Genomic DNA, 25,058 nt, shown 5'->3' with positions numbered 1-25,058 from the left:
GGGTGGGTATACCTTGAAATCGTGAATTCACCTCGTTAGAATTCTGTCCAATAATTTCTCCTCTTTGGGAACGATTCCTAATATTAGCAGGTTTTCCTTTTGTCTCATTTCATGCCTGTATCGTAATTAATTAATTAATTAATAAATCGGCAACCCGTTTCGTGAAATAAGAATGGATTCCGCAAATGTTCCTCGTGTAGAACCTCGTTATTGGCGATTACTGTTATTAATTTTGGGGCGAGGGGGTGGGGGGTTGGGGGGGGGGTTGGGGTGGGGGTTGGGGTGGGGTTGGAGGAAGGGTTGCCACTGTCTGCTTAAGAGCTAAGTCAACTATATTGCCTATACTGACTTTGTGTTTTTGGACAATGTGAACATTTTAACTTTTAAACAACAACAGTTTTCAAGCAAAGACCACATACTTTCATATCAAATGCAATACTCTCTAACAACCTGCATGATCAATAATGAACAGTGTCCGATGTAGCAAATTGATAAAAAAAAACGGTTAAAAAGAGTAACTGCACATTCATAAAAGGGTTACATGGTGGGGTGATGTGGGTAAATGGCGGGTTAATGTGGGTACAGAGTGGTTAATGGTGGTACATGGTGGGGGTAATGTGGGTACATGGTGGGCTATGCGGGTACATGGTGGGTAATTGCATACGTTGTAGAGTAATGTGGGTACTTGGTGGGTTCTGGGGTTACATTGTGACGTGGGTGGATAAGGGTTCTCTTGTGCACTTTTTGTAATACATATTCTTTCCCCTTGTTTGTCTTCATGCTGTGGGCCCTTGCTCTGCGAAGACAAAGTTTTCTCCCTAAACTATTTTAACAATCTCCTCAACGAAAATCAGGCTTTCCACCATATGTTCTGTACTTTGTGTTAAAATTCCTAATTCATATTCATACTCTTTATGTGTGATTGTTGCGATTTATCGATTAATTGAGATAAAAACCGAAACTGGCACCAGTTAGGTCCCACAGTTTATTTAAGTTTCACTTTCATCTATAATGTTATTCATTTTTCAAATTCATCAGACAGCCTTTCACAGTTCTTGCCCTAATACATATTAAAGGTGACTCAATTTAGGGGTAAAAAATGAAAGATGAGTATATTTCCAAAATGTTTTTTTTTTAAATTTATTGTAAGACAATTTACTCTATGTAGGTCGTCATTGTTCAAGCGCACGAATATGGATGTATTTTTTTCTTTATTTTTATTTGTGCCATCTCGCCAGTGACTCGTTCAATCATTGTCTTTTTACAACTTGGTAAATTAGCAATAACACAATATTGGCAATACTTAAACAAATTATCATCAAGCTCAATATTCAAACGTTTAAAGGGAATTTTTCTTTGTACTGATATTCCTTCTTCGAATATCTACTATTACTCTGATTATATCATGTTCATGAAACTGCAATAGAAAACAAAATGTTGACAATAATAATAATACTAATAATATATATAAATGAAATCTTCGGTTACATGCTTTTAGAGTTACATAATGTAGTAAGGCAATAACAATATAAAGTTTGTAGTCAAAATTCTACACAACCGAAAAAGATAGATACAAAATGATTTGCAAAACAAAAGATAAGAATATGAGAATTGTAATGGACGGAATTATTGTGAAGAATTTCAAAACAGATCTATGGCATATCCAAGATAATGTTAATAATGTGAAAGGATTTGTAAAGCTAGGCCGCCAGCAACCTTTGTCTGAAAAATGTTTTGCACTAATTTCGTAGAAAGATATTAGAATACGAGAGAGGTTTACGACTAATAAAATAAAATGAAACCATATTTTTGACGTCATTTCCTCTTTGGTTGAATTCACTTATTGCTTTCTCATAAAACGTGTCTTAGAATATCATACTTTGCAATTACTCATGACACGAATCATCTGCGCTGTGTTCATCATAAACTAAATTTGTTGATTAATATATTGAAGGGTTAAATCATCTAAATTTAGGGTTTCAAGTTGGGGTTAATCAACGGTCGGCCGAGTTTATCGCAGATAATGCACGAACGGGGTATACCTCAAGCGATGCATTCGGCCTACATTCTCGTGCGTCCATCAGTATGGTGGTACCCCTGTGAGTGCATTATCGTGCGATTAAACGCACGGTTGACCGCTGGTGAACCCTGTGCATTCATATATACATAAACGTTAAGTTTCATCTGAATGTGTCACAATTTAATAAAAACTTTGAAAGAAATATAACTTACAATTGTCTCGAAAGGTTACCGCCTTTTTCTTTACTTTTATTGTAGTTAAAAGTCTCAATACAATTAAAATGCGCTAATAAAAAAAACAAGAATGACGATAATAAGACTATACATTGAATAACACTATAGTAAACACAATACCGATCTGACGCGAGGGGATACTGCGCCTGCGTACAGTTGGCATAGCAACACGAACCGATGTGTCCATGTCATGTCAAGACGCACAACGATACAGTGACTGTGACATAACGGTCATTAACGATCACTACGGATAGATACTTAGTATAGTACACTTGATACATGTGCTATAAGCTATGCAGCCATGCACTGTTGAGTCGTAGACACATGTGAACAATTCCGTCAAGAAAGTATAAAGTTAACAAACAATTAACTTTTGTAGTACATTTGATCAGACGGAAATAGGTGTGACCCAGGACATAAAACATTACTTATCTTGGAGAAAGCCGTTTACTATTACTTGAAACGGGCATTTCTTGAATACATTTGCTGCTGTATTCTCAGCAGTTCGGTAGGCCTCGGCCTATCAGGTAGACACGTACATTTTAATATCGACGGTGCTCTGCGGTGTATAACTGTCTTTCGTTGGGGTATAAATGTTTCGATGACCGTTGAATTCCATTATATTAATCAACAATAACATACCAGGCATGCTAAATAAAGTTATCATTAATGTTTATATTACCCATGGTATGTTTATAACTAAAACTATTTCAGTTTTAGGTAGTACAGGATACTACTACATTGCAGTATTAACCTTGTTCTTCGACGTGACACCGAAGACCATAATGTTAAACATATCTTGTGTATCAGCTATACAGCCAACTGCAACAACAATTGTCCCTGTTCACGGCGACGAGTCAGGAAGAATAGTTGGTAAGGATATCGCAAACGGCACACGCACATGACTGGTTCTATTAGTAGCAGCTTCGATACTGGATTTTAGCTTCATTACCATCACCACAAGAGCAAAGCAAACCACTGACAAGATGACTGTTATACATGTCAATGTGATCTGCAACCATGGCAACGGATCTTGGTTATCTGTAAGAATAAACAATCAAAGTATTTCAACATAATATCATTTGTATCAAACTTTCTATGTATGTTAGTTCCTCAGTATTGCAAAACAATAACAATTTTAACACCAAATTGTTTTTAACACTGCAATCTGGTGAGTGATATACCATTGGTATATGTTATTACAAGACAGTATACGATGGAATACCGTTTGTACCGAAGAGATTCGTTGTTCATGGTAAACTATATTGAAGCAGTGAACAATATTTATAATTTCACTACAATTCCATAAAAATGCTTTGCTTATTGTAAGGTAATATTTGAACATAACACCACAACTGATATGGTTTACATTACCGCTGAGATTTAATGGATAGGCTGTATAGACAATGTTGAATTCAGAGTGCGAAACCAGCCCCCCCCCCTCCCCTGTCCTCCTCATCGGAGTCCGATGTGCCCCTCACCTTCAATATTGAATAGTAAACGTGCGTCTAAGTTTTAAAGTTATCGAGAATACATTATTATTATTAAGATCAGAGACAATTAAATAGCGTTGCCTATCTTCATTCAAGCATGTTACCCACCATTAGCATTGTATTGACGGTGCATGATTCGTATGGGACCATCCGTGTCCATAAATTCGTCACTGACGGCTAAAGAACGAATACTCCGTTTTAGTACTGGACCGATCTTGTTAGTCTCGGTCGGACATGTTGACGAACATTCATCCTGTCTCCTGTCGCAGAGTCGGATATCACAGTGAACAAACATCTGCAAACGTTGAAAAAGTATACAAACATATGAAATGTAGTTGTGAAGATACTGGGATCATATATTATGACGTCATAGGTGTACGGATAATGGAGATACCGCCGGTAAAGGTCAGTGGTATGAAGTTACTGCAGGTAGCCTACAGTCAATTAAGATGTAGGCCTACTGATGTTAGGGGCCATGAAGGATAATGGGTCTAATCTGAAGTCACTGTCGCTTTTCTATTATGGAGTTTCTGTAGGAGTAACTGGTATGCAGTCACTGTCGGTGAAGTCAATAACGGATATACTGATGCTAGGGGGTAGGAAGATAGGTTGGGATAGGGGTGGTATGAAGTCCCTGCCGGTGAAGTCAATAACGGATATACTGATGCTAGGGGGTAGGAACATAGGTTGGGGTAGGGGTGGTGTGAAGTTACTGACGGTGAAGTCAATAACGGATATACTGAATCTAGATAGATTGGGGTTGGGCGGTATGAAGTAAATGCATTATGGATTATGGAGTTATTGCCCGTAGAGGCCTATTACGATATTGCAGGGAAAAATGAAGATACTGATGGTATATAGGGCCATATATGAAGATACTGATTATAGGGGCTATGGAGGGTTAGGGGTATAGTCTGACGTCACTGTCGTATTTTGATTATGGAGTTATTGCACATAAAGGCCTGGAGTATTACGATACTGCAGGGAAAAATGAAGATACTGATGGTATATAGGGCCATATATGAAGATATTGATTATAGGGGCTATGGAGGGTTAGGGGTATAGTCTGACGTCACTGTCGTATTTGGATTATGGAGTTATTGCACATAAAGGCCTGGAGTATTACGATACTGCCGGGAAAAATGAAGATACTGATCGTATATAGGGACATATATGAAGATACTGTCTATAGGGGCGATTAAGGGTGAGGGGTATAGTCTGACGTCACTGTTGTGTTTGGATAATAGCGGTACTGCCAGTTGAGGTCAGGAGTATTCAAATATATCTATAGTATAGGTGCCATAAGGCTTACGGTATGCGCTATGAAGATAGGTTAGGTATCATGCAGATACTGTCGGTAGGAATCAATATTATTTAATGTTGTGCAAGATGTATAATGGCCAGTGGTATCATTCGTGTGATGATATATCTAGTATTACATCATTATAATAAAAGTGTTTTGCAATCTTTTCTAATTAAGGGACGTCACATGCCGTCTCCATGGTAATTGTCTTCAAATTTACTATTTAACTTTGATTGATGGAATAAAGATATTTTACAACTTGATATCACTTCCAAGTTGATTAAGTAAAACTGTTTAAGACGTTCAAACTTACGTAACTACTAAGTCCACGTTGAAGAAATTCCTCCGCCAAAATAGAAAATCGGATGCGTGTCTTATATGGGCTATCGTGAAACTGTAAGGATCTTGAGAGTGGACACCTGTGGATTATCAATGAAAAGCAACAGAAATAAAGCTCGATTAGGCTTACAGAGTTTCTATCATGTAGGAAGAATGGTGTTTTATTTTTAACCACCTAAAGGCTTATATCACTGAATGACGATATTGTTTCTCTGATATATATTAAGCCTGGATTTTGACAAATTTTTCTTTATTCTATAAATGTTATTTGCGAATGATTTTCATATAAGTTTAAGAAAATTAACTATTTCTGTTATCGACAACATTTATCATTAAAAACTAAGTTTGCTTCATGCCGAAAGTAGAATGTAACCACAAATGTAACCACAAATGTAGCAGTTTAGTTGATAGTAACCATGAAAACGGAGCGTCGTAATGGTTTCATTCTTTGACAAACAAAACATTTTTTTCTGCAGTGCATTTGGATTTGGAAGGAATTATAGTATACTAACCCATTTCGAATGAAAGTAAAACTTGAATTGTCACGTGGATGGGATGAAGGTGCGGCCACACAACTTTCTAAATATGGTCCAAAGCGTTTTGGCGCGTAGGCCCTTGCCTCGAAATACAAGCGCTGATCCTCGTAAATGTCAATTGGAAAATCCTGCACTCTGCGCAGTAGAAAAAGAAATGATGAACGCTTTAGTAGGATATGATGAACGTCTTGGTAGGACATAATGAACGCTTTGTTAGGACATGATTTTTGTTAGGACTTGATGAACGTTTAGGTAGGACATGTTTGTTGGTAGGACATAATGAACGTTTTGGTTGGACATGATGACCGTTTTGGTAGAACATGATGGACGTTTTGTAAGGACATAATGAACGTTTAGGTAGGACATGATGAACGTTTTGGTAGGACATAATGAACGTTTTGGTAGGACATGATGGACGTTTAGGTAGGACATGATTTTTGGTAGGACATGATGAACGTTTTGGTAGGAAATGATGAACGTTTTGGTAGGAATGATAAACGTTTAGATTGGACATAATGAACGTTTAGTTTGGACATGTTTTTTGGTAGGACATGATGAACGTTTTGGTAGGACATGATGAACGTTTAATTAGGACATGATGAACGTTTAGGTAGGACATGATTTTTGATAGGACATGATTAACGTTTTGGTAGGACATGATGAACTTTTTGGTAGGACATAATGAACGTTTTGTTAGGACACGATGGACGTTTTGTAAGGACATGATGAACGTTTAGGTTGGACATGATGAACGTTTAGGTAGGACATGATGGACGTATTGGTAGGACATGATGAACTTTTTGGTAAGACATGATGAACGTTTAGGTAGAACATGATTTTTGGTAGGACATGATGAACGTTTTGGTAGGACATGATGAACGTTTAGGTAGGACATAATGAACGTTTTGTTAGGACTTAATGAACGTTTAGGTAGGACATGATTTTTGGTAGGACATGATGAACGTTTTGGTAGGAATGATAAACGTTTAGATTAGACATAATGAACGTTTAGTTTGGACATGGTTTTTGGCAGGACATGCGATGTTGATCACTCTGCTATTTCTACCAGTTATCATGCATTAACATGTCGACTGAAAATAATATAATTTTTCAAAAGTAATATGATGCAATTAATATTGAAGGATATCGATTTATGGCCGTTTACTTGCAGAACATTTGTCGGTTTCCATCTTCACAGTTTCATACGGTTTTTCATGCAGGTGTTGGATTGACAGAACCACGGGATGCTAAATGTATGAATGCATGTATTTTAGATCCTCCTGCAAGCAGGAACTCGCGAAGTAGCTATCATTGGCTTATCAAAGTCGCAAGCTGACCGAAGTCAGTCTCTTAGATTTATATTTATCGTCCATGATAATGAATTGTCAATTGTCAACAACTCTGTAACTGGACGACATACATTCAACTTTAATATTAAATCCAAATCAAAGACTAACCTCTTCTATTTCAATCAAATAAATATTTTTTGTGGACAGTGATCAAGATACTTATTCGAACAAACTCATTCCAGGGGACCAGAGACCCGGGCAAAATGTCCGACAAGGGGACGCGGTTGGGTCAGTCAGAACATTGTTCACCAGGCTTTCGGAATTGTCGAAGAGTTCGGAAGCAATGCCCTGTAACCAATGCCCTGTAACCAATGCGAAGTTATTGGGGCCGGGTGGTGGCATCCCTCTCCTCTATAAACATGGTATGGTTATAATCTTCTTACCTGTAACGATTCCGATAACCTTCATCCGGGTACATCTTCAGAGAAAAGTTAAAATCTCCGATTTGATCCGAGTGGAAGATGATAGTTGATATATTTGGGTTGAGTTCTACAAATGACACACGTCTACTAGGTATACTGCAATTGACTCTGATCTCGTAGTTGGGGTGGGGGGTAAGAGGGGGGAAGTATGGGTTAAATGACTCATCCGGAAAGGCCCGAGATGGGATCGTGACATGATTCACCATGGACACTCTGGAGTCATCTTTATTCATCAGCTGAAAATGTAAGAACATAAAGAAGTGTGGCAAACTTAGAAAGCAACATGTAGCTGTTTGGACGGTATAGCATGCTATGAAAACGTTCTCTTTGTGGTGAGAATAAAAATTAAAAAGTTACTGTAGTAATTAACTCTTACCGTTTTCGTATCACATTGTCCATAGGTCGTGCCTAGTCTAAAATGTGTGTCATTATGCTCCATTCCATAGCAATATTCGTCATCAAGCGTGATAACAGCTGGATCCATCTCTAAACCAAACTGATCCCTCGCAATGAATATTTCCATGAAGGTTGGGAAGCAGAGGACAGATACCTTAGGGTCCAAAATCGTTGGCGGTGGTCTTCGTCCACCAATAAACATCGATGCTGTTGATGTGACGGGAAACGTTTATTTACTATACCTTATCATTAGTACATATATATTGTAGTAAATTATGATATAGTATACAGTTACTGCTATAACAGACCAAACATTGAAACATTAAGGTAAGTTTGTATAGTTAGGAATGGTATGGTGTGGTACGGTTTGGTACGGTATGGTAGGGTATGGTAATGTATGGTATGGTGTAACGTATGATATGGTGTGGTATGGCTTGTAAGCTTGCTTTCCTAAGTTTACTTACTTGTGTTGAATTTCCAGCTATCTTCAAGGGACTGCATATGACAGTGCTCATTGTTGACTGCAATTCCTGCAGGAATGCGAATCTCGTATTCGGTACCTTCTTCAAGGTATAACCACTGAGGGGTAAGAAAGCTGATCACATTCGAATCAGAGGCTGTCAATGTGACGTCATCTTTCGTGATGTTATACAGGAAGATACCATCTCTGTCTAATATTTGCGCTATTAGAGAAATGTTCGGCCTCAAATAAACCTGTCCAAAAGAAAGGCAAAGTAGGCCATTAGTGCAATGCGGGGATAAAATATATCACTTGAACGTTTCAACTCACTAATACACGCTGTTCCTTTTAAATCAGTCTTCGAAATAAACTGTTATTTAGCATTGAAAAAAAGGTCAAATGCAAGATAAGCAATTTAACTGATTGTATGAACAAATCTTTCTCAATAAGTCAAAAGAAAATCAATTCTAAATTGTTAAATAATTGATGAATGCAAGTTCATATAGCGATGATTGATTGTAATAACTCACTGGATGATAGAAAGTGATATTCCAGTAGAAGTCTAGGACACTCAAAGCATTATCGGGAGAACTAGACGGGACTGACCTCGCTGAGTCTGGAAAGGGTTGCACACCTGTAAATAAAATGATGGTAACCTATCAACATTTACAAATTGATTAATAACCCTACATGTTTTTCGCGCCATGCAGTCGGTGTCCGGTTAATCCTGTGTTACATGCTAATTGTTCTTGTAGTTAATTTATAATCATCCGTATTTTGAGTAGCTACTTCAAATTGCACCGACACCGGGAGGACCGAGAAGGGGTGTACGGGCTTTATTTTTAATGGCAATGGTGCTTCAAGTTAAACAATAATTTTGTGAAATATTTACGACATAACGACATATTTAATTTATAAACCAAATCACTTAATTAAATCAGTTGATGCAATCCTTTGCATTAATGAAGTCTACTGAAATCTGGGTAACTGTAATCAATAGGTAACATATTTAGTCAATATTTGAAAATGTAACATGCAACTTACATGTGTTAAATGTCCACGATGCGCCAGTAGATGGCAGCATACATAATTGCGTTCCATTGACAATACCGGGCCAGACCTCCAGTTCATAAACATGATTTTCCTCTAGTATGTTTACTAGCGGTTCCCAGAAAGTCAATACTAGAATGTTAAATTCTACATCAGCGTTTACATCTCCTGTCGTCACATTAAACACGACCTCTTCGTTACTTGTATCTATAATTGTTACCAAACCCGTCACATCAGGGTTGAATGTAACCTAATGAAAGGATGATCCAAAAATGTAATTGATATTTTATTCAGAATTTTTAAGAATTAAAATAAGTAGTGAATGAGAGGGCTGTGCGTGAATGCATGGGGAGGTATGCCCACCGACGAACCCAATCATCACCCTACCCACCATGGCTTTGCCTAGGTACATTGAGATGCATCAATCGGTTTCTGGTTCGGCACCCAACCCAACACAAACTATGTCATCTGTAAGTAGATGGTAATGTCGGATTAGGGGTATGATAATTTTACAAAAATATAAAAGCAAATCAATAGAGCCTATATTAATAGGAAAAGATCTGAAACCCATACTATCCTGTCCGATTGCCTGTTATATTAAGAGACCACCAAACTATAGTCTTACCTCTTGGTCAAAAGCGATTTGCCAAACACTTTCGGAGAGACTAAAAGTCTCACTTCCTGGGATAGATTCATTAGTTTTGGGGAACGGTCGGACACCTATAAAAACAATAATACACGATCATTACAAACTGTCGCCCTATAAGAGACATGAAACAAGTAATTACATAAATAAGTCGAAAATAAATGATTTCACAATCTTCACACGTGATACTTTAAATTCCAAAAGGAAAGGATACCTTGTGAAAGAAACACTTTAACTTAACTCTACAATGTATTATATTTATATTATTTCACAACAGAGCTATATAGTGTGGCTTTTCAACGTCAAAATATGTTTAAATCATTCTGTTATTTATTGTGAGTATGTGAAAGTTTCAAATTGTATTTCTTTTGCTGGAGAAATCCCACATCCAAGGAAGCAAGATTAACAGTTGCGCCGTCTGTATGTTTCCACTGCCGCGGTTGTTTTCGAATCATTTTGAGCGTACCACAAGCAATATTTCTTTACGTGTGGCTTCAATATCTTACCAACTTAGGTAATATCATGAATCTTTGTAATGAAATTACTATAATGGCATGATGTCTGCAAATATATATCAACAAGTAAACATGAAAAATGGACGTCCAAACGTCTGGTTTGGATCGAAAAACAAGTATGACTCATTGAGACTTATTACCTCATATTGATGGGATGTTGCAAAATCTTCAAGTTTTATTTTAAGTTTACAATAACCTACCTCCTATTGCAAGGTCTATACACACTTCATTCCCAGAGAACCTGATGGTGAAAATGGAAAGACATTTTTTTAACTTTTACACAGTTTGTTTTTTAAATTCGACATAATAATGTCACAAGAGTTACCATGATCACAACAAATGATATAATCATAAACGTGGTCACCGAAAACGTCCTTGACAATAGCGCACATTAGGACTATCAGTGCGCGTGCTCGTACAGGGTTTTACAATCACTGACGATATGCTACACTTAGCGTTCAATATAGATGGTATTTCGTACTCGTACAGGGGTTTATATCAGCCATAGGCGTAGGAGGCGGGGCTGGGGGTGCTGCAGCTCCCCCCTCCCTCTCAACCAAATATATTTCGTGAAAATTCGCTACATTTTTCGGGCACCTACTGAAAGAAAAACAAATTTGAATGTGTTTACTCAATGGTTAAACTTCTTGTATTATTATTGTTATAATTATTGCAACGACCTCCCAAAAATGATAACCAGTATTGAAGGGTAATAACTTCACGACAAATGATTGTATGTAATTGGCATGCGATGTAATAACCCAAGCATGCCTATATGATATGCAAATTAACATGTTGAAATTTTGGTTATATTTTTCGGGCAAGTCGTTGCAGCCCCCCAAAATCAAATTGGGCTCCTACGCTTATGATATCAGTTGACGGTAGGCTACTCTTAGCGTTATATATAAGTGGTATTTCTTACTTGTACAGGGTTTTACATCCGCAGACGGTATGCTACTCTTAGCTTGGAATATAGGTGGTATTTCGTACTCGTAATTTCCAAGTGTAGGAAAGCCTTTTAGATTTACCTTTCACTGTCAAATGGAGAATAACAAAATGTTTCCACAGTGCCGACTAATTTAGGAGATGGCACCCAGTTGAATTCTGCAGAATATAGGCCTCCCCCTTCTGACGTGACGCCCGACTTTTCCATTCCCCTCGGCGAAGTACTAGCAAAATTCACAATTCTGCAAAGGAGTAAATGATAGGAAATTTGTAAATGGAATATTCTCATGTAACATTATAAAATTAAAAATGCTAAAGTACAGCTCTTAAACTTTACTGTGTGAGTCTCTTTATGATTATTTGGTTATTCACCTCCATTGTAGAAACAATATCTTAATAAGAACATTACCGTTTTGAATGTAAACTGCACCTGATTGATCTGAATATAAAACTACAATAATTTTTCTTTCCATCGATTGAATTAGAACCTTTTGGCAGAATCTGATCCCTACCCACTGCTACGAAACCCTCGGCATCCATCGCTATAGACCCCCCAGCCATCGATACAGAACATCCACCTATCGCTATAGAACCCCCATCCATCGCTATAGAATATCCGCCTGTCGCAATAGAATATCCACACATCGCTACAGAAGACCCACCCATCGCTACAGAACATCCACCTATCGCTAGAGAACCCCCATCCATCGCTATAGAACCCCCATCTATCGCGATAGAATATCCATACATCGCTACAGAACATCCACCTATCGCTTACAGAATACCCACCCGTCGATATAGAATATCAACCTATCGCTAGATAACCGCCTCCCCCACCCATCGCCATAGAAACATAACCTATCGCTATAGAGCCTCCATCCATCGCTATAGAATATCCACCCATCGCTACGGAAGCCCACCCATCGCTATAGAATATCCACCTATCGATAGAGAACCACCACACTCGCCATAGAACCATAACCTATCGCTATATTACCCCCATCCATCGCTATAGAATATCAACCCATCGCTATAGAACATCCACCTATCGCTACAGAACATCAACCTATCGCTATGGAATATTCACCTATCGCTAGAGAACCCCCCCCCCCCATCGTCATAGAACCATAACCTATCGCTATATTACCCCCATCCATCGCTATAGAATATCCACCCGTCACTACAGAATATCAACCTATCGCTATAGAATATCCACCTATCGCTAGGAAATCCCCACCCTCGCCATAGAAACATAACATAACGCTATAGTACCCCCATCCATCGCTATAGAATATCCACCCGTCGCTGCAGAACCCCAACTCATCTCTACAGGAACTCCCCATCGCTGCAGAGCATCCAACCATTGGTACAGACAATCCATAAAATAATGACATATTTCTAAATTATTTTCAGACAACTCACGGTATTTCTGGGTTCATTACTTTAGCCGTAGCCTTGTAAACAAACAACTCCCCTGGTGGGACAGCCAAACATTTATTCACAGGATCCGTATTGATTACATCATTGCATCGCCTCTCTCCAGGGTCAACTCTGACTAAGAAATGGAATGGAACAGCACTCAATGCTTGACTAGAGAAAGGTGTGATGAAGTCCTCAATCATCACAGCCACAGCGTACCATCCAATGTCTGCAACCTCACTGTCAATGTGAATCATGCACGAACCGTCCTACAGACAGAATGGCATAGAGTTATGAGATTCGAATACGAGAAATAATGATGCGAAATCAAATGATGCTTCTGCCCAAGCTTCAATTTGTGCAATTTGTTTGGTTAAGTGCATTGAGTTATAATCTGTGATGTCAAACATGGACAACACCAACAACTGCTACTGTTTTACTGAAAAATGAAATATTTATATGTGACCCTAAAATCTATTCAATTGTGTGTATTTTAGTTAATGATGGTAAAGTGTAATCAAGTGATTTCACCACAGTGAAATATTCAATTATCGAAGGGCCTACATTATAACAGTGAACAACAATGAAATGCAAAGACAATTTGATGTGTTGTACCATTTATGAGACCACAAATTATTGCACAATGAACTATCTTAAATAAGTTTCAAATTGTTATATCATCCGGAAAGGGAACCAAATGGGAGTCGACCAGTGTGTTTCTTTATACATTTAATTATGTTCCAAAGTTGGGAGGAAATGAAGAACTATGTTTATACCGAAAGTTAACATACCCGATGAAAGGTGGTGCTTCTGTATAATACGTTGGCATAGGGTGCTTATACTAAACAACTTTGTGGTGGTTTATATGTTTCGAGAATGCTTTCACGAGTTTAATGGAGTGGAGTAAAGAACTGGGTTTTACGAAACAAAGTCTGCCATTTTGGTCAGGAGAGATCTGGCGTAGAATCAAGAACATTTTCAAATAGCAATGTTTTTCATATCTTAGAGGCAACATACTAATGATCTCTCTCTCTTCGAAGAATGAGGAACATGAAACGGTAAAAATCATTAAGAATCCAACTAACCGTTATCGTAAACATTTGGTGAGCTCGCCCACAGTTTGGCGGCGTGCACTCGTTCTTTAGTGCCTTGGCCCATCGACATTTCACATGGTCTCCATCTTTATCGTAATCTGAGAAATATATAAAAAAAAACATCGAAAGAATTACTTAAAGGTATAACAAGCTCTAGCCTTAACGTTTGTATAATACACTACGTGTACGCACAAACTGCTGAGAAATAAACATAAATCTGAATTGATTTTTCATTTATTATAAGTTACGACGTGAAACCATGTCAAACGTAATCCATCGCAAGATGAACAGTCAAATTAATGTATGTTTATACTTATCAGAGGATCAATGTGGCGAAACGACCCCAAATGTTTGCAATCACACAGTGTAGGTCTTTTAATTTAAAGATTCAACCTGGATATTGGAAAGTCGGCATTTATTTTCTGTCCAACTCCCTGGTATACATGTATCAAATGAATCATGAATGGAAAGGGAAACATGTAAATGTTATTTCGATGGTTAAAAAGATACTTTAATGATAAGACTATGAAACTAATGGGCCATATCATTACGAAGGCTGAGATTGTTCAAACTGCTAGTGAAACCCAGCTGGACATTGGTTTGACTTCCAGCTTATTCCAATGTTGAATTATACATACTGAACTGTTCTCACTTTAGTTGGATGAGTGCATCTTTTAATCATCTGTGATATCATATAATTATGGACATCATTAACGGCTGCTTTTGTTTTTTCTTTAAGGTAAATAATTATAAAATTTTGTTAAGAAATTTTCAGTATGATGAGATGTTGGAAACATGGCATGACGTGAATGGTCAACATTAAACAGCGATTTCAAAGCAATTGAGGTTCATAATTGCATCAGTTATAAACAAGGAAATACAGTTATGATATATGGACATGTCGTCTATTAATAACATAACTTATTGCGCAATATGCGGTCTCCAAAAGAAATGAATAAATTTCATAATTTGATATTTCAGCAAAGGAAGGTATCAAATAACGAGAGAGTATAAGTTTCTTTTACGAAGACAGAAAAAAGGGTATTTTTTAACTGCAATTAAGTAACATGACAATCGGGTGTTTTAAAATCAATTCCTATTTACTCATAACCGATTCTAACATTATATCATCGCCCGGCTGTCAGGTAAAACATTACGTGCAAGACGGTAACGTGCATCTTACATGGAATATCAACGATGAAATCACATCCTCTTTGGATTCGTAAAAGAGGCAGGGATGATGTCATAGGTGACGAATTTAACTGTTGGTTGTCGGGCCGAGGCGTAAGGTCGACCTTCGTAAGCATCTTCCATCTCCTAGGTCTTTCATAGTTGAGAACACCAATCCAACAACAAGAGAAATATCTATCGAAATAAAATGTTAAGGGTTGAGTTGGTAAAACGTATCATTTACGGGTAGTACACATATAGTATGTATGCCTACATATATTGTAGAACCTACCTTATAGTACATACAATTTTGAGCCAAAGATTTTTGCAAAGATGTTCACTCAACACCAGTTGCGAGTGGAAGATAGATGCTCTTCCAACCTTACATTTTAATTGTGTAAAAGATCGCTTTGATTTAGGCAATGTTTTTTCGCGCATCAATCTGCAGCTAATAAAACGATGATAACTGAGAAAATGTACGAAGTCGCGCTAATCGAGTATCGGTTCAAAGTAGCAGTATATGGTAATGTATAGGCTTAGTACTCGCGCACACTTAGCTACTGTATAGTATATGCCTAGTACTATATAGAGGAGCCCTAATGTGACCGAAGCCAAGCTATCTTCGTAAGTATTGTTGCCTGAGACACTACTATATATGATTCTTCGACATGTTTTATTTCGTTCATCACTTATATTTTGGTGGAAAAAAAGGTATATTTCATACATGCACAGAAACATGATTTTCCAATGTGCAATTACGTAGCAACATGTATCTGCCTTATATAAGTGCCTATATTCTTTGATCACAGAAAGTATTGATGTTGCAGGTCTGTACTATGAACACTTGAACAGTTATCACAGTGGCGAGTGCTAAAGTTTTGCGTTTTGGCGAGTAGATTTATAGTCACGGTCGCCAATTAGCGAGTACTTTTAAGCATATTTGTCGAGGCATAAGAAGTAGGAAGGTTGTTATCGTTGGTAGAGATCAATATGTATACTGCATAAAATAAAAAGTTTCCGTCTCGGTCATCAGCTTCCAATGTGAATATTGTTTGTGATATCTCAATGCTTAGTGTGTCACATTCATACATATAAGATTATTCATGTTGAATCATCGAAGACACTCTGCAGTTTTGCTGTTTGGTTTCCTTATGAGTTGTTTTTTTTACTCAGTACAATATATGCTATGAGAATTTGATCGCTTACCATAGCCTTATAATGCACTACAAATTCTAATAATGCTAGACCGGGTATTATTTTTACTGCGGTTTTGTTTCGTTTTACAAGTGGACGTAATTTAGCAGCAGTACCTTTGTACGAATTGGGTCGGGGGGGGGGGGGAGTCAATATTATCATGTTAAATTTGTACTGTGTTTTTTTTTCTCAGTAGTTTCCGACCAAAAATAGTTTAATATAATTGTTTTCTTCACACGTGGAGGTTGATGTTATAAAGTATAGCTGGCCTTTTCAGGTTTAATCATTTCCGACAATATTTCCAAAAACACTTAAATAAAAATATACGGTAAGCTATGTGAAAAGTTTGAGATCACTTCCGGCGGAGAGATGATTTACTATGAGTTGTTGGAATAGGAGGAACTAATTCATATCCGCTTTCCTGAATAGAAGGAAACATACTTCACGTCAAATGCAAATGTTGCATTAGCGATCAGTAAGTAGTAGTCCACAGGAATTATACTAGTTCATTATCCTTTATATGACATTTAAGTTTGCATGTGGTAGAATTCTGAAATTCCGACCAAAAATTGTAATACATAGGCGTAAACTGTTTTTGTTGATCTAACTTAGTGTTACAAAGTATACATCAGTTTAGTACGCAGTAGCATCTCAGCTTAGTGCGCAGCTATACCACATCATAGTGCGCAGTGCTACTACTAGCACTTCAGTACACTGCGAAGTGGCACCACAGTACAGTACGCAGTAATACCACAGTACAGTACGCAGTAATACCACAGTACAGTGAACAGTATAGCAGCACAGTACAGTGTGTGCAGTTGCCCCTCAGTATCGTGCGCAGTAGCACCTCAGCTCAGTGTGCAACTGTATACCAAAGCAGAGTGCGTAGTATAGCACTTCAGTACACAGCGGAGTAGCACCTCATCACAGTACGCAGTAGTACCACAGTACAATGCCCATACTAACACGATATAGTGCGCATACGTAACATAACGTGCGCCGTTGCTCCTCTGTACAATGACCCGTAGCACCTGAGTACAGTGTGTAGTAGTGCGTTAGGTTATTCAGTGCGCAGCAGTACCTCAGCTACCGTGTATTGAGCAATGGTGCCTTTAGGATAGTGTCGTATATATATACCTTATTCAGTTCATGACAGTATAATGTGTTGGCTTGTAGACCCTATGCACATACAAGCAATACTTTGTAGGCATAATGCTGTAAGCTACAACCGATTCATTTAATCATATGAAGCACCTTCACAATTTAAAGCCTTACATCAACATATTTATGTGATACTTACCCGAGTTCAAATTCTGTACCCATTCGTTCGTCAACGTCAAGGATGAACGAGTTAACGCCGGAGGCCCAATGAAATTCACCAACAGATCCCTCATCAAATCTGAAAATAGCACAATAATGTCACTAGTATAATGTGTAAGCACTATACCTATCAAAGAATTTCAAGCAATTGTCTTTGTGTCACGTAGACTCATTTGCTATAGCTAACCGTTAAAAAGCGACATGCCCGACAAAGGAATGCCATCAAGGGCGTAGGAACCGGGGGGGGGGTCTGTGGGGCGCCAGCCACCCAGTGAAAAATATGGGGGCGGAAGTATCATTCCGCCCCCCCCCCCCCGCTCCGCTAGTCAGAAAACCCCTTTTTCATTTCCAAATGAGAAAAAAATCTCATTTGGAGCACCAAATTGCATCTATAAGGCCAGGTGAAAATGCAAAATTATTTACAAAATGGATTGGGTGTTGAAGTGTGCTATATTGCACCAAATTGCATCTGAGGCCACCTGGAAATGCAAAAAAAAATCCAAAGGGGGAGGGGGACTGAATGCCATCATATTCCCTTGATATAAGACAGGGGAAGAACCCGTTTCAATGTTCTGGCTCGTACCTATACATCCTCTCCTACCAGCACTCACCAACACCACCGATGAATTCAGTTTTAGTGTGATTTATTGCGTCAAACTCGTTTATGCCCCAAAGCTAAAACCGACCTCATGTCCTATCATCGCTATTGCCCTATACCTAAGGACTCAATCCGTACCGAGCTCGTGTGCTATCATGGCTAAAAGCCTAGCCTAAGGACTCAAGCCGTACCGAACTCGTATGCTATAATGGCTAATGTTCTAGCCTAAGGACGCAAGCCGAACTCGTGTGCTATCAATGGCTAATGCCCTAGCCTAAGGACGCAAGCCGAACTCGTGTGCTATCATGGCTATAATGTCCTAGCCTAAGGAACTCAAGCCGTACCCTCTCTGAGAAGTGAAGTTAAGTTTACAGTGGATGTAAGTCAGTGTTGACAATATCATGTTGGAAAGTTTCATTTTCTTGTGCGAGATTAGGTAATCGTGCATATACGTTTTCCCTCCACAGTCTGCCCTCCAGTTTCAATTCCAAAATGCACTTTCAAGGGACTACCAGGTCTTGCACATCAGAGGCTCATATCCTTACGCGATTGATAAAATGTTATGCCAGAGAAATATGAGATAATGATATAAATCAAAGACAAGGCACAGGAATGTGTGGTTATTGTGATTGTGTGTTTTTTCACACTATGTGATAGTCACGCATCGCAAGCGATTTTTGACGCTTTTCGATTGGGTGGAATTGTCAGAGGTTCTTATTTATTTATCGTGGATGAATTTCCGAAAAATAAAATAATATAAAGTACTCATTTTCGGAGTAATGTGACAAAGAGTAAACCACAAATATGTAGTTCTAAACCGACCAAGAGCGATGCGAACTTACAATGCAAGGAGAACATTATGGTAACGGTGCAGGCATAAGAGTTGTCATCTACATAAGAACAAAACGTTCGTCAGCAAACTTGATATTTTTTAAGAAACTGAATAAAGGGTAGGGTTAAGGTTATAGGCTTAAGGGTAGGCAGGCGATCGGTGACAATTAATGAAGAAATTCGTTACTACTTCCTGTGACGTATTGACGTTAACATCCATAATGGTTTGTCATCGAATTGTTGCTGTGAGAAACATCACTAGGCTATAACGTACGGTTAAAAATATGACTCTAGGCTACACTGTATACAGACTGTATAAGTAGAGATATTTGACTTCGTTGTATATATGCGGTTGGATTCCAATACCGAAGATTATCCACAAAAAGTCCAAATTGTTTTTAAAGCCAGCTTTTTCTTTTATTTATTTGCATTTCTTTGTCACTTGGTTTTACAACTATAGCCTACACTTTGTTGGATAATGCTGATATACTTTTGCCTAAAATCTGTGCTCCGCTCTTCGGTCGGATGTCTGTAATTTATAAACATGATTTACCGTAACATTTTTTCTAGCGATATGTTTGCAAAGGCATTTAATATCTTCATTATTATCAAGAGATTGGTCTATAGAATAGATGTGGTTTGAGGTGTCCTGATTGGTTTATGTGGCCGGAAATAATCATACCGTTACCAAGTACACATTTTTCACACACGATAACGAACTGAATATTACCACGATATGCATGTAAATTATACAATTTTACAATTATTCTGTTTCACTCGAGATTTTCATCTAATTAATTTATTATTATTATTATTATTATTATTATATATATATATATATATATATATATATATATATATATATATATATAGTTTTTTTTTTGGGGGGGGGGGGGGCAGATGACATGCAAAATAGTATCATATACAGCGTAAAAACATATATAATAATTACCGTAACATATGCAATACGAAATTTGAGTTGAACCTTAAGCTTGCGCTGAACTGAATCGTAACTTTGCTTTAACTTGGCAAATAACTACTGGTAACTCTGGTATTATGTTCTAATCTATTAACTTTTTCATTAAAATGTTAACCATTTTCATATTTCTACTTCCTAATGTTTAAGACAGCCATTGCTACGTTTGCTATACATGTTACAATTTAAAGTAAAAAGCTGCCTCACCGATTTAGAACTTTAGTTTTATAAAACAACATCGTCAACTTCCTGATATTTGTGAATGCTTAATATCTTCATACACATAATATTACCCAACATTAATCGTGGATTGAATAGATATGATTACTTCTGGCATTAAAATCTAGTACTATTGAATTCACGCAATACAAACTAAACTATACCGATACATATAGACATTTTCCATTCGGGCTTCAGCCTAACTTTTTGTTTATACACTTTTACATTGCTGGAACCCATTTTGCCCTTACAAAATGCTTTATGGTGTTTCAGCATATCATATGGGAGAAGGTGTGTGTGAGTGGGGAGGGGGGGGGGGGAGATAAGAATCATAAGATCGAAGTGTTGAATTTCCCTCTATAAGGCAGCACAACACTCGTCTATATGTACATCATTGTAGCGTGAAAACTATTGTCAATATGGCCCTACTCCTTACCCTTCCCTGGTCTCAGAGACCATATAATGAAAGACATATCTGTAGATATATACTTACCGGTCTGTACATATATAGTCCAGCGGATCCTTCACAATCTCCTCAAAGAGAACATCGCCCTCGCTACTCCTTTTAACCAGCATGAGTTCTCCTTCCCCTTCAATCATTGTTTCATTCTTGATCGCATCGTCAGTACAGAGATAATGAGGTTCGTAATTAAGTTTCCACCCAAATCGATAATGAACTTCAATCTAGAGAAAACAAAATCAAACTCTAACATGATTCCAGAAATTTGCCGGCAGACGAGGGACTGGAACCAATCGGAAGATCCCCTGTCATCGTGTTACCATCATTATGATGTTTTTAATACGTATAAAGCCTATTAATCAAATCAACTCGCAATAGAGGTGGTAAGTCTAAATGGCAAAATGTCAATAAACCTATATTTATGACCATTTGAGAGAGGGTCGGGTGGAGGGGAGGGATCTTTTTTAAGATTGTTTAGTGGAATCGACATAGATTTGTGAAAAGGCAAAGAAAGTTGAGGTAGACAAAGGAAACAAATACCTTTTACTAATTAATATAATGGAAAGAATTCATTACATCATGCCATTTTTCGCTACATCAAGCAGGGAGTTTTTATAAGTTTTTGACACAAGCCTGTTGATTGTGCGGTTAACGGGAACTTAACGCACTAGACAGTTTTAAGTTCTCGCGATAGTCAATGCAAAGTACAGTACTGTAAAATAAGTGGCGTTTGTGACATCATCGTTGTGTTTTTAGATTAATTTCCCATTTTTAGGATATCAAAAAAAAAATGAAGTATTTACATATATAGGCCTATAGTGTGGTGGTGTAGGTGCAACGCCTTAATTGGTAAATTATTCAAATACAATTTTCGGGTTTTGGTGTATATCACGGCTTAGAATTAACACAACTTCAATCCACTTACCTGGGTACCACTATTTCCAACAGGCGCCCATGAGATCGATCCGCCTCGGAAATGCGTTCCACTAACATCGTCAACTCGAGTTAAGACAAAAATCATTGTTAAAGTGAGACAATGAAAAACTTCCATGATTGTCAAATCTGTACAAATAAGGTTCCTTGTCGGCGTTCAGTACAGATAAATCTCACCAAAATAAAAATATTCTCTCTCAAAACCCTTCCTTTCAACGAAAGTTTACATACACAGCGGGAGTTCGAACAAACTAACAAATAATTTCGTCGATCCTATCATTGGCTATATGATATTATTAAGCTGGTGTACTATTACCACCACCTTTATCTGAATCGGCCGCAAACTGAAAACTGTGCCAACGTTCCCCAAGTCCGACCACTTTATAAAGACCGCAAAGCATTGTGGTCTTCCCGGAAGTACTGCCTGGAGATCATCCCACTCACCAACAAATGCTCCGGTTGTTACTGCGTAGCATTTGAGGTAATTTATGGCCATGTCAGACGCTGTTGCAAAACAATTCCCGGTAAATATATGTGCCATTGTGTAAACTACGTAAATATCGAGAATTTCACCTTAGTTATATGTACGGAGAGGTATAATAGACATATCTGTAATCTACAATATCATGACCACTTTTAAATTAGTTTTTAATAAAAATAAAAGGAATGTGCCGATACCATGGATAGCAAATGACAACCTTTACCTTTGTAAAAACAGGTATCAAAGCTGTATGCTTTCTTTGCATAGTCTAGTTTATATCTAGCTTAAGGTGACCATATTTGCCTGACTGGAATCAGGGACATTTATTGCGTAACTGATATGGGGTCTAAGGGGAGGGGGTGTCCCCCTCCCCTTTGGAAAATTTTCTAGTGCCTAAGGTGCGTAGATGTAAAATGGTGATACTTAGAAGCACTTTTTAAATCAATTTTATTTTCAAAAATGTAGCTTTTTCTTAGATGAAATTTATTTACTTTATGAAAGAGTGCTAAGCTAGATCGATCTAGCATATTCTACTTTACACTGGCCCACCTGAAATACTGTTTAGTTCCGTTCTGCGACTGCACACTTGAATAAATTTGTTTTTTTACAATTATTTTACTTATAATGTGGGATATTTTCGAAATTCCTGAACATTTTGACAAATCGGGGACATTTCCGGGGACACATGTTCATCGGGGACAGCACACTGTAATCAGGGACTGTCCCCGAAAATCGGGGACGTCTGGTCACCTTAATCTAACTTGAACTCAACTAAAAATATTGTCTCAAAAGTGCTGCAATGAATCTGGAATAGATCGACACTGGAGTAGTTGTAAGGTTTCATGTGTCAGGTTTCAGAATCGGAATCAACCACCGAGCTACATTGATACATCAGGCGCGTAGCCAAGGGGGGGGGGCGAAGGGGGCAGCCGCCCCCCCCCCCTTGAGCATATATTTTTTTGTAAATGTTTTTATGATATCGCTAGTATTTTCAAAAGAGAAAATGCTAAGATGCAACTTACAAGGCCTGGGAAGTGCCATTTCCAGCGATCTGGGAGGCATTTTCAGCCAAAATTTTCTTGTACGCTTCGAGCCAAATATGGTGGCGCTACGCTTAGATAGTTTGCAATGCCAGTTCTACAGTTTCACACCTCCCTAGGCAAATTCCTGGCTACGCGCCTGTGATACATTGATATTTGATAGAACTGTGTGGCCTTCTGAAGGATGTTATCATGGTCCACTTGTCCAAAGAACGTCATGAACACAATTAGGGCACAGCACAAATACAATTAATGTAATGGTACTGGTGTTAATAGAGTATCGGTATAGGCTTACAATACTTGTTGGGATTCCCTTCTCACTGACTGCTTTGAGAGATTTACAGCAGACGCGTAGCTATCTAGGCGTAGCGCCAGCATGAGTTGGCGAGAAACGTTACAAGAACATTTTGGTCGAAAATGCCTCCCAGATCGCTGGAAATGTCACTTCCAGCCTTGTAAGTTGCATCTAAGCATTTTCTATTTTGAAATTACTAGCGATATCATAAAAAAATAGGCTCAAGGAGGGGGCCGTCGCCTCTACGTCCCCACCCCCCCCCCCCCCTTTGGCTACGCTCCTGATTTACAGTCACTGTAGCTAATGCGTAATGCAAGGATGTCTCGGTACGATTACTGTCTATAATTTGGTGATTGAATCCTCATCACCAAGGAAGATACTTGAATGTTCGCTGTTTACATAAATATCAAAGTGCTAAAGTGACAGGTCAGTTCATTCAGTCTCAACTTACGAGAACCGCTCTATATTATGACCGACAGAGGTCGCTCACGTAGTCGCGATTTATAAATAATCTCCTCAAATATGGCACAATGTTCTACCTTCTTTGAAAAACATCGCGCACGATTGGTGACATTTTGCACGTAGCCCTTGATCCAGACATGGAGTTTCTTTTCTAACGCATGCATGATCCAGTTGAGTGATGGATAAACTTTCATTTTCTTCGCATGCTATTCTTTCGTCTATACATTTTAAGGACAGTCTAAACAATAGACAACCTTGGGTGCCATAATCACTGTGTTTATAAGATGTCATACCGTAAACTAATGTGTATGGGTAGTAGAGCCGGTAAGAGGAAGGGACGCCGGGTGAAGAGATAAGATGGCGAGTATGGTTTGGCGACTGGGGAGAAAGACGGTTTGCTTAAACGAACACAACAGTAAGCATTTAAGATTTGCAACTGATGAACAAAACCCGCCCCGATGCAACGACTTTTCGTGGGTAAATATTGTTCATGTTTAGTCCAGTCTCAATACACAAAAATAATAATCAGCAGTTATTTTTACGACGCTTAAGCGACCACAAGTGTGGGAGAAACCCTCAAGGGATTATGGATTACAATGTACACGTCGGGTGGCTTCCAATTCAACATTATAACTCAAATGTGGAATCTTTTCAATTTAGAAAGTCATTTCAGATGGGAAAACCGTAGATTGCTCTTGGATGAAAAACCCACCTTATTACCCGGCCAGGTGTCGAACCCGGAACCTCCCCGATTGTCAAATATCATTGCTTCAAATGCCACTGCCTTTATCCACTCGGCCACAGCACCGATGTTTATGTTAGTGAAATTTACAACATAACGGAGGAGGGATGGGAGGAG

General features: G+C 38.2%; 1 protein-coding gene across 1 annotated transcript; it reads right to left on the bottom strand.

The window, feature by feature from the left end:
- Positions 1-1,124: 1,124 nt before the first annotated feature.
- On the bottom strand, positions 1,125-22,286 carry LOC139961390 (uncharacterized). The gene is made up of 18 exons (XM_071960562.1): positions 21,914-22,286; positions 21,022-21,212; positions 17,885-17,983; positions 15,404-15,585; positions 14,212-14,318; positions 13,130-13,395; positions 11,791-11,949; positions 10,963-11,003; positions 10,227-10,321; positions 9,596-9,851; positions 9,082-9,185; positions 8,556-8,805; positions 8,072-8,298; positions 7,657-7,931; positions 5,901-6,059; positions 5,363-5,468; positions 3,855-4,041; positions 1,125-3,294 (listed from the first exon to the last, which is right to left on the bottom strand). Exons 1-18 carry the CDS (start codon positions 22,037-22,039, stop codon positions 3,098-3,100), a joined length of 3,027 nt encoding a protein of 1,008 aa, XP_071816663.1. The 5' UTR covers positions 22,040-22,286; the 3' UTR covers positions 1,125-3,097.
- Between the last annotated feature and the right edge of the window lie 2,772 nt (positions 22,287-25,058).

Source organism: Apostichopus japonicus, chromosome 1 (genome assembly GCF_037975245.1).
Source record: "Apostichopus japonicus isolate 1M-3 chromosome 1, ASM3797524v1, whole genome shotgun sequence".
Lineage (NCBI taxonomy): Eukaryota > Metazoa > Echinodermata > Holothuroidea > Aspidochirotida > Stichopodidae > Apostichopus > Apostichopus japonicus.
The sequence above is the reverse complement of the archived record's forward strand: the minus strand, read 5'-3'. Positions and strand labels throughout refer to the sequence as shown.

What these genes read in the sequence shown, in the direction of transcription:
- LOC139961390 (XM_071960562.1), bottom strand. Translation starts at nt 22,039, where the DNA reads ATGGAAGTTTTTCATTGTCTCACTTTAACAATGATTTTTGTCTTAACT. An exon ending in TTTACTTTCATTCGAAATGG is followed by an intron (nt 5,469 to 5,900) that starts GTTAGTATACTA and finishes GATAATCCACAG; the next exon opens with GTGTCCACTCTCAAGATCCT. An exon ending in AACGTGGACTTAGTAGTTAC is followed by an intron (nt 4,042 to 5,362) that starts GTAAGTTTGAAC and finishes CAACGTTTGCAG; the next exon opens with ATGTTTGTTCACTGTGATAT.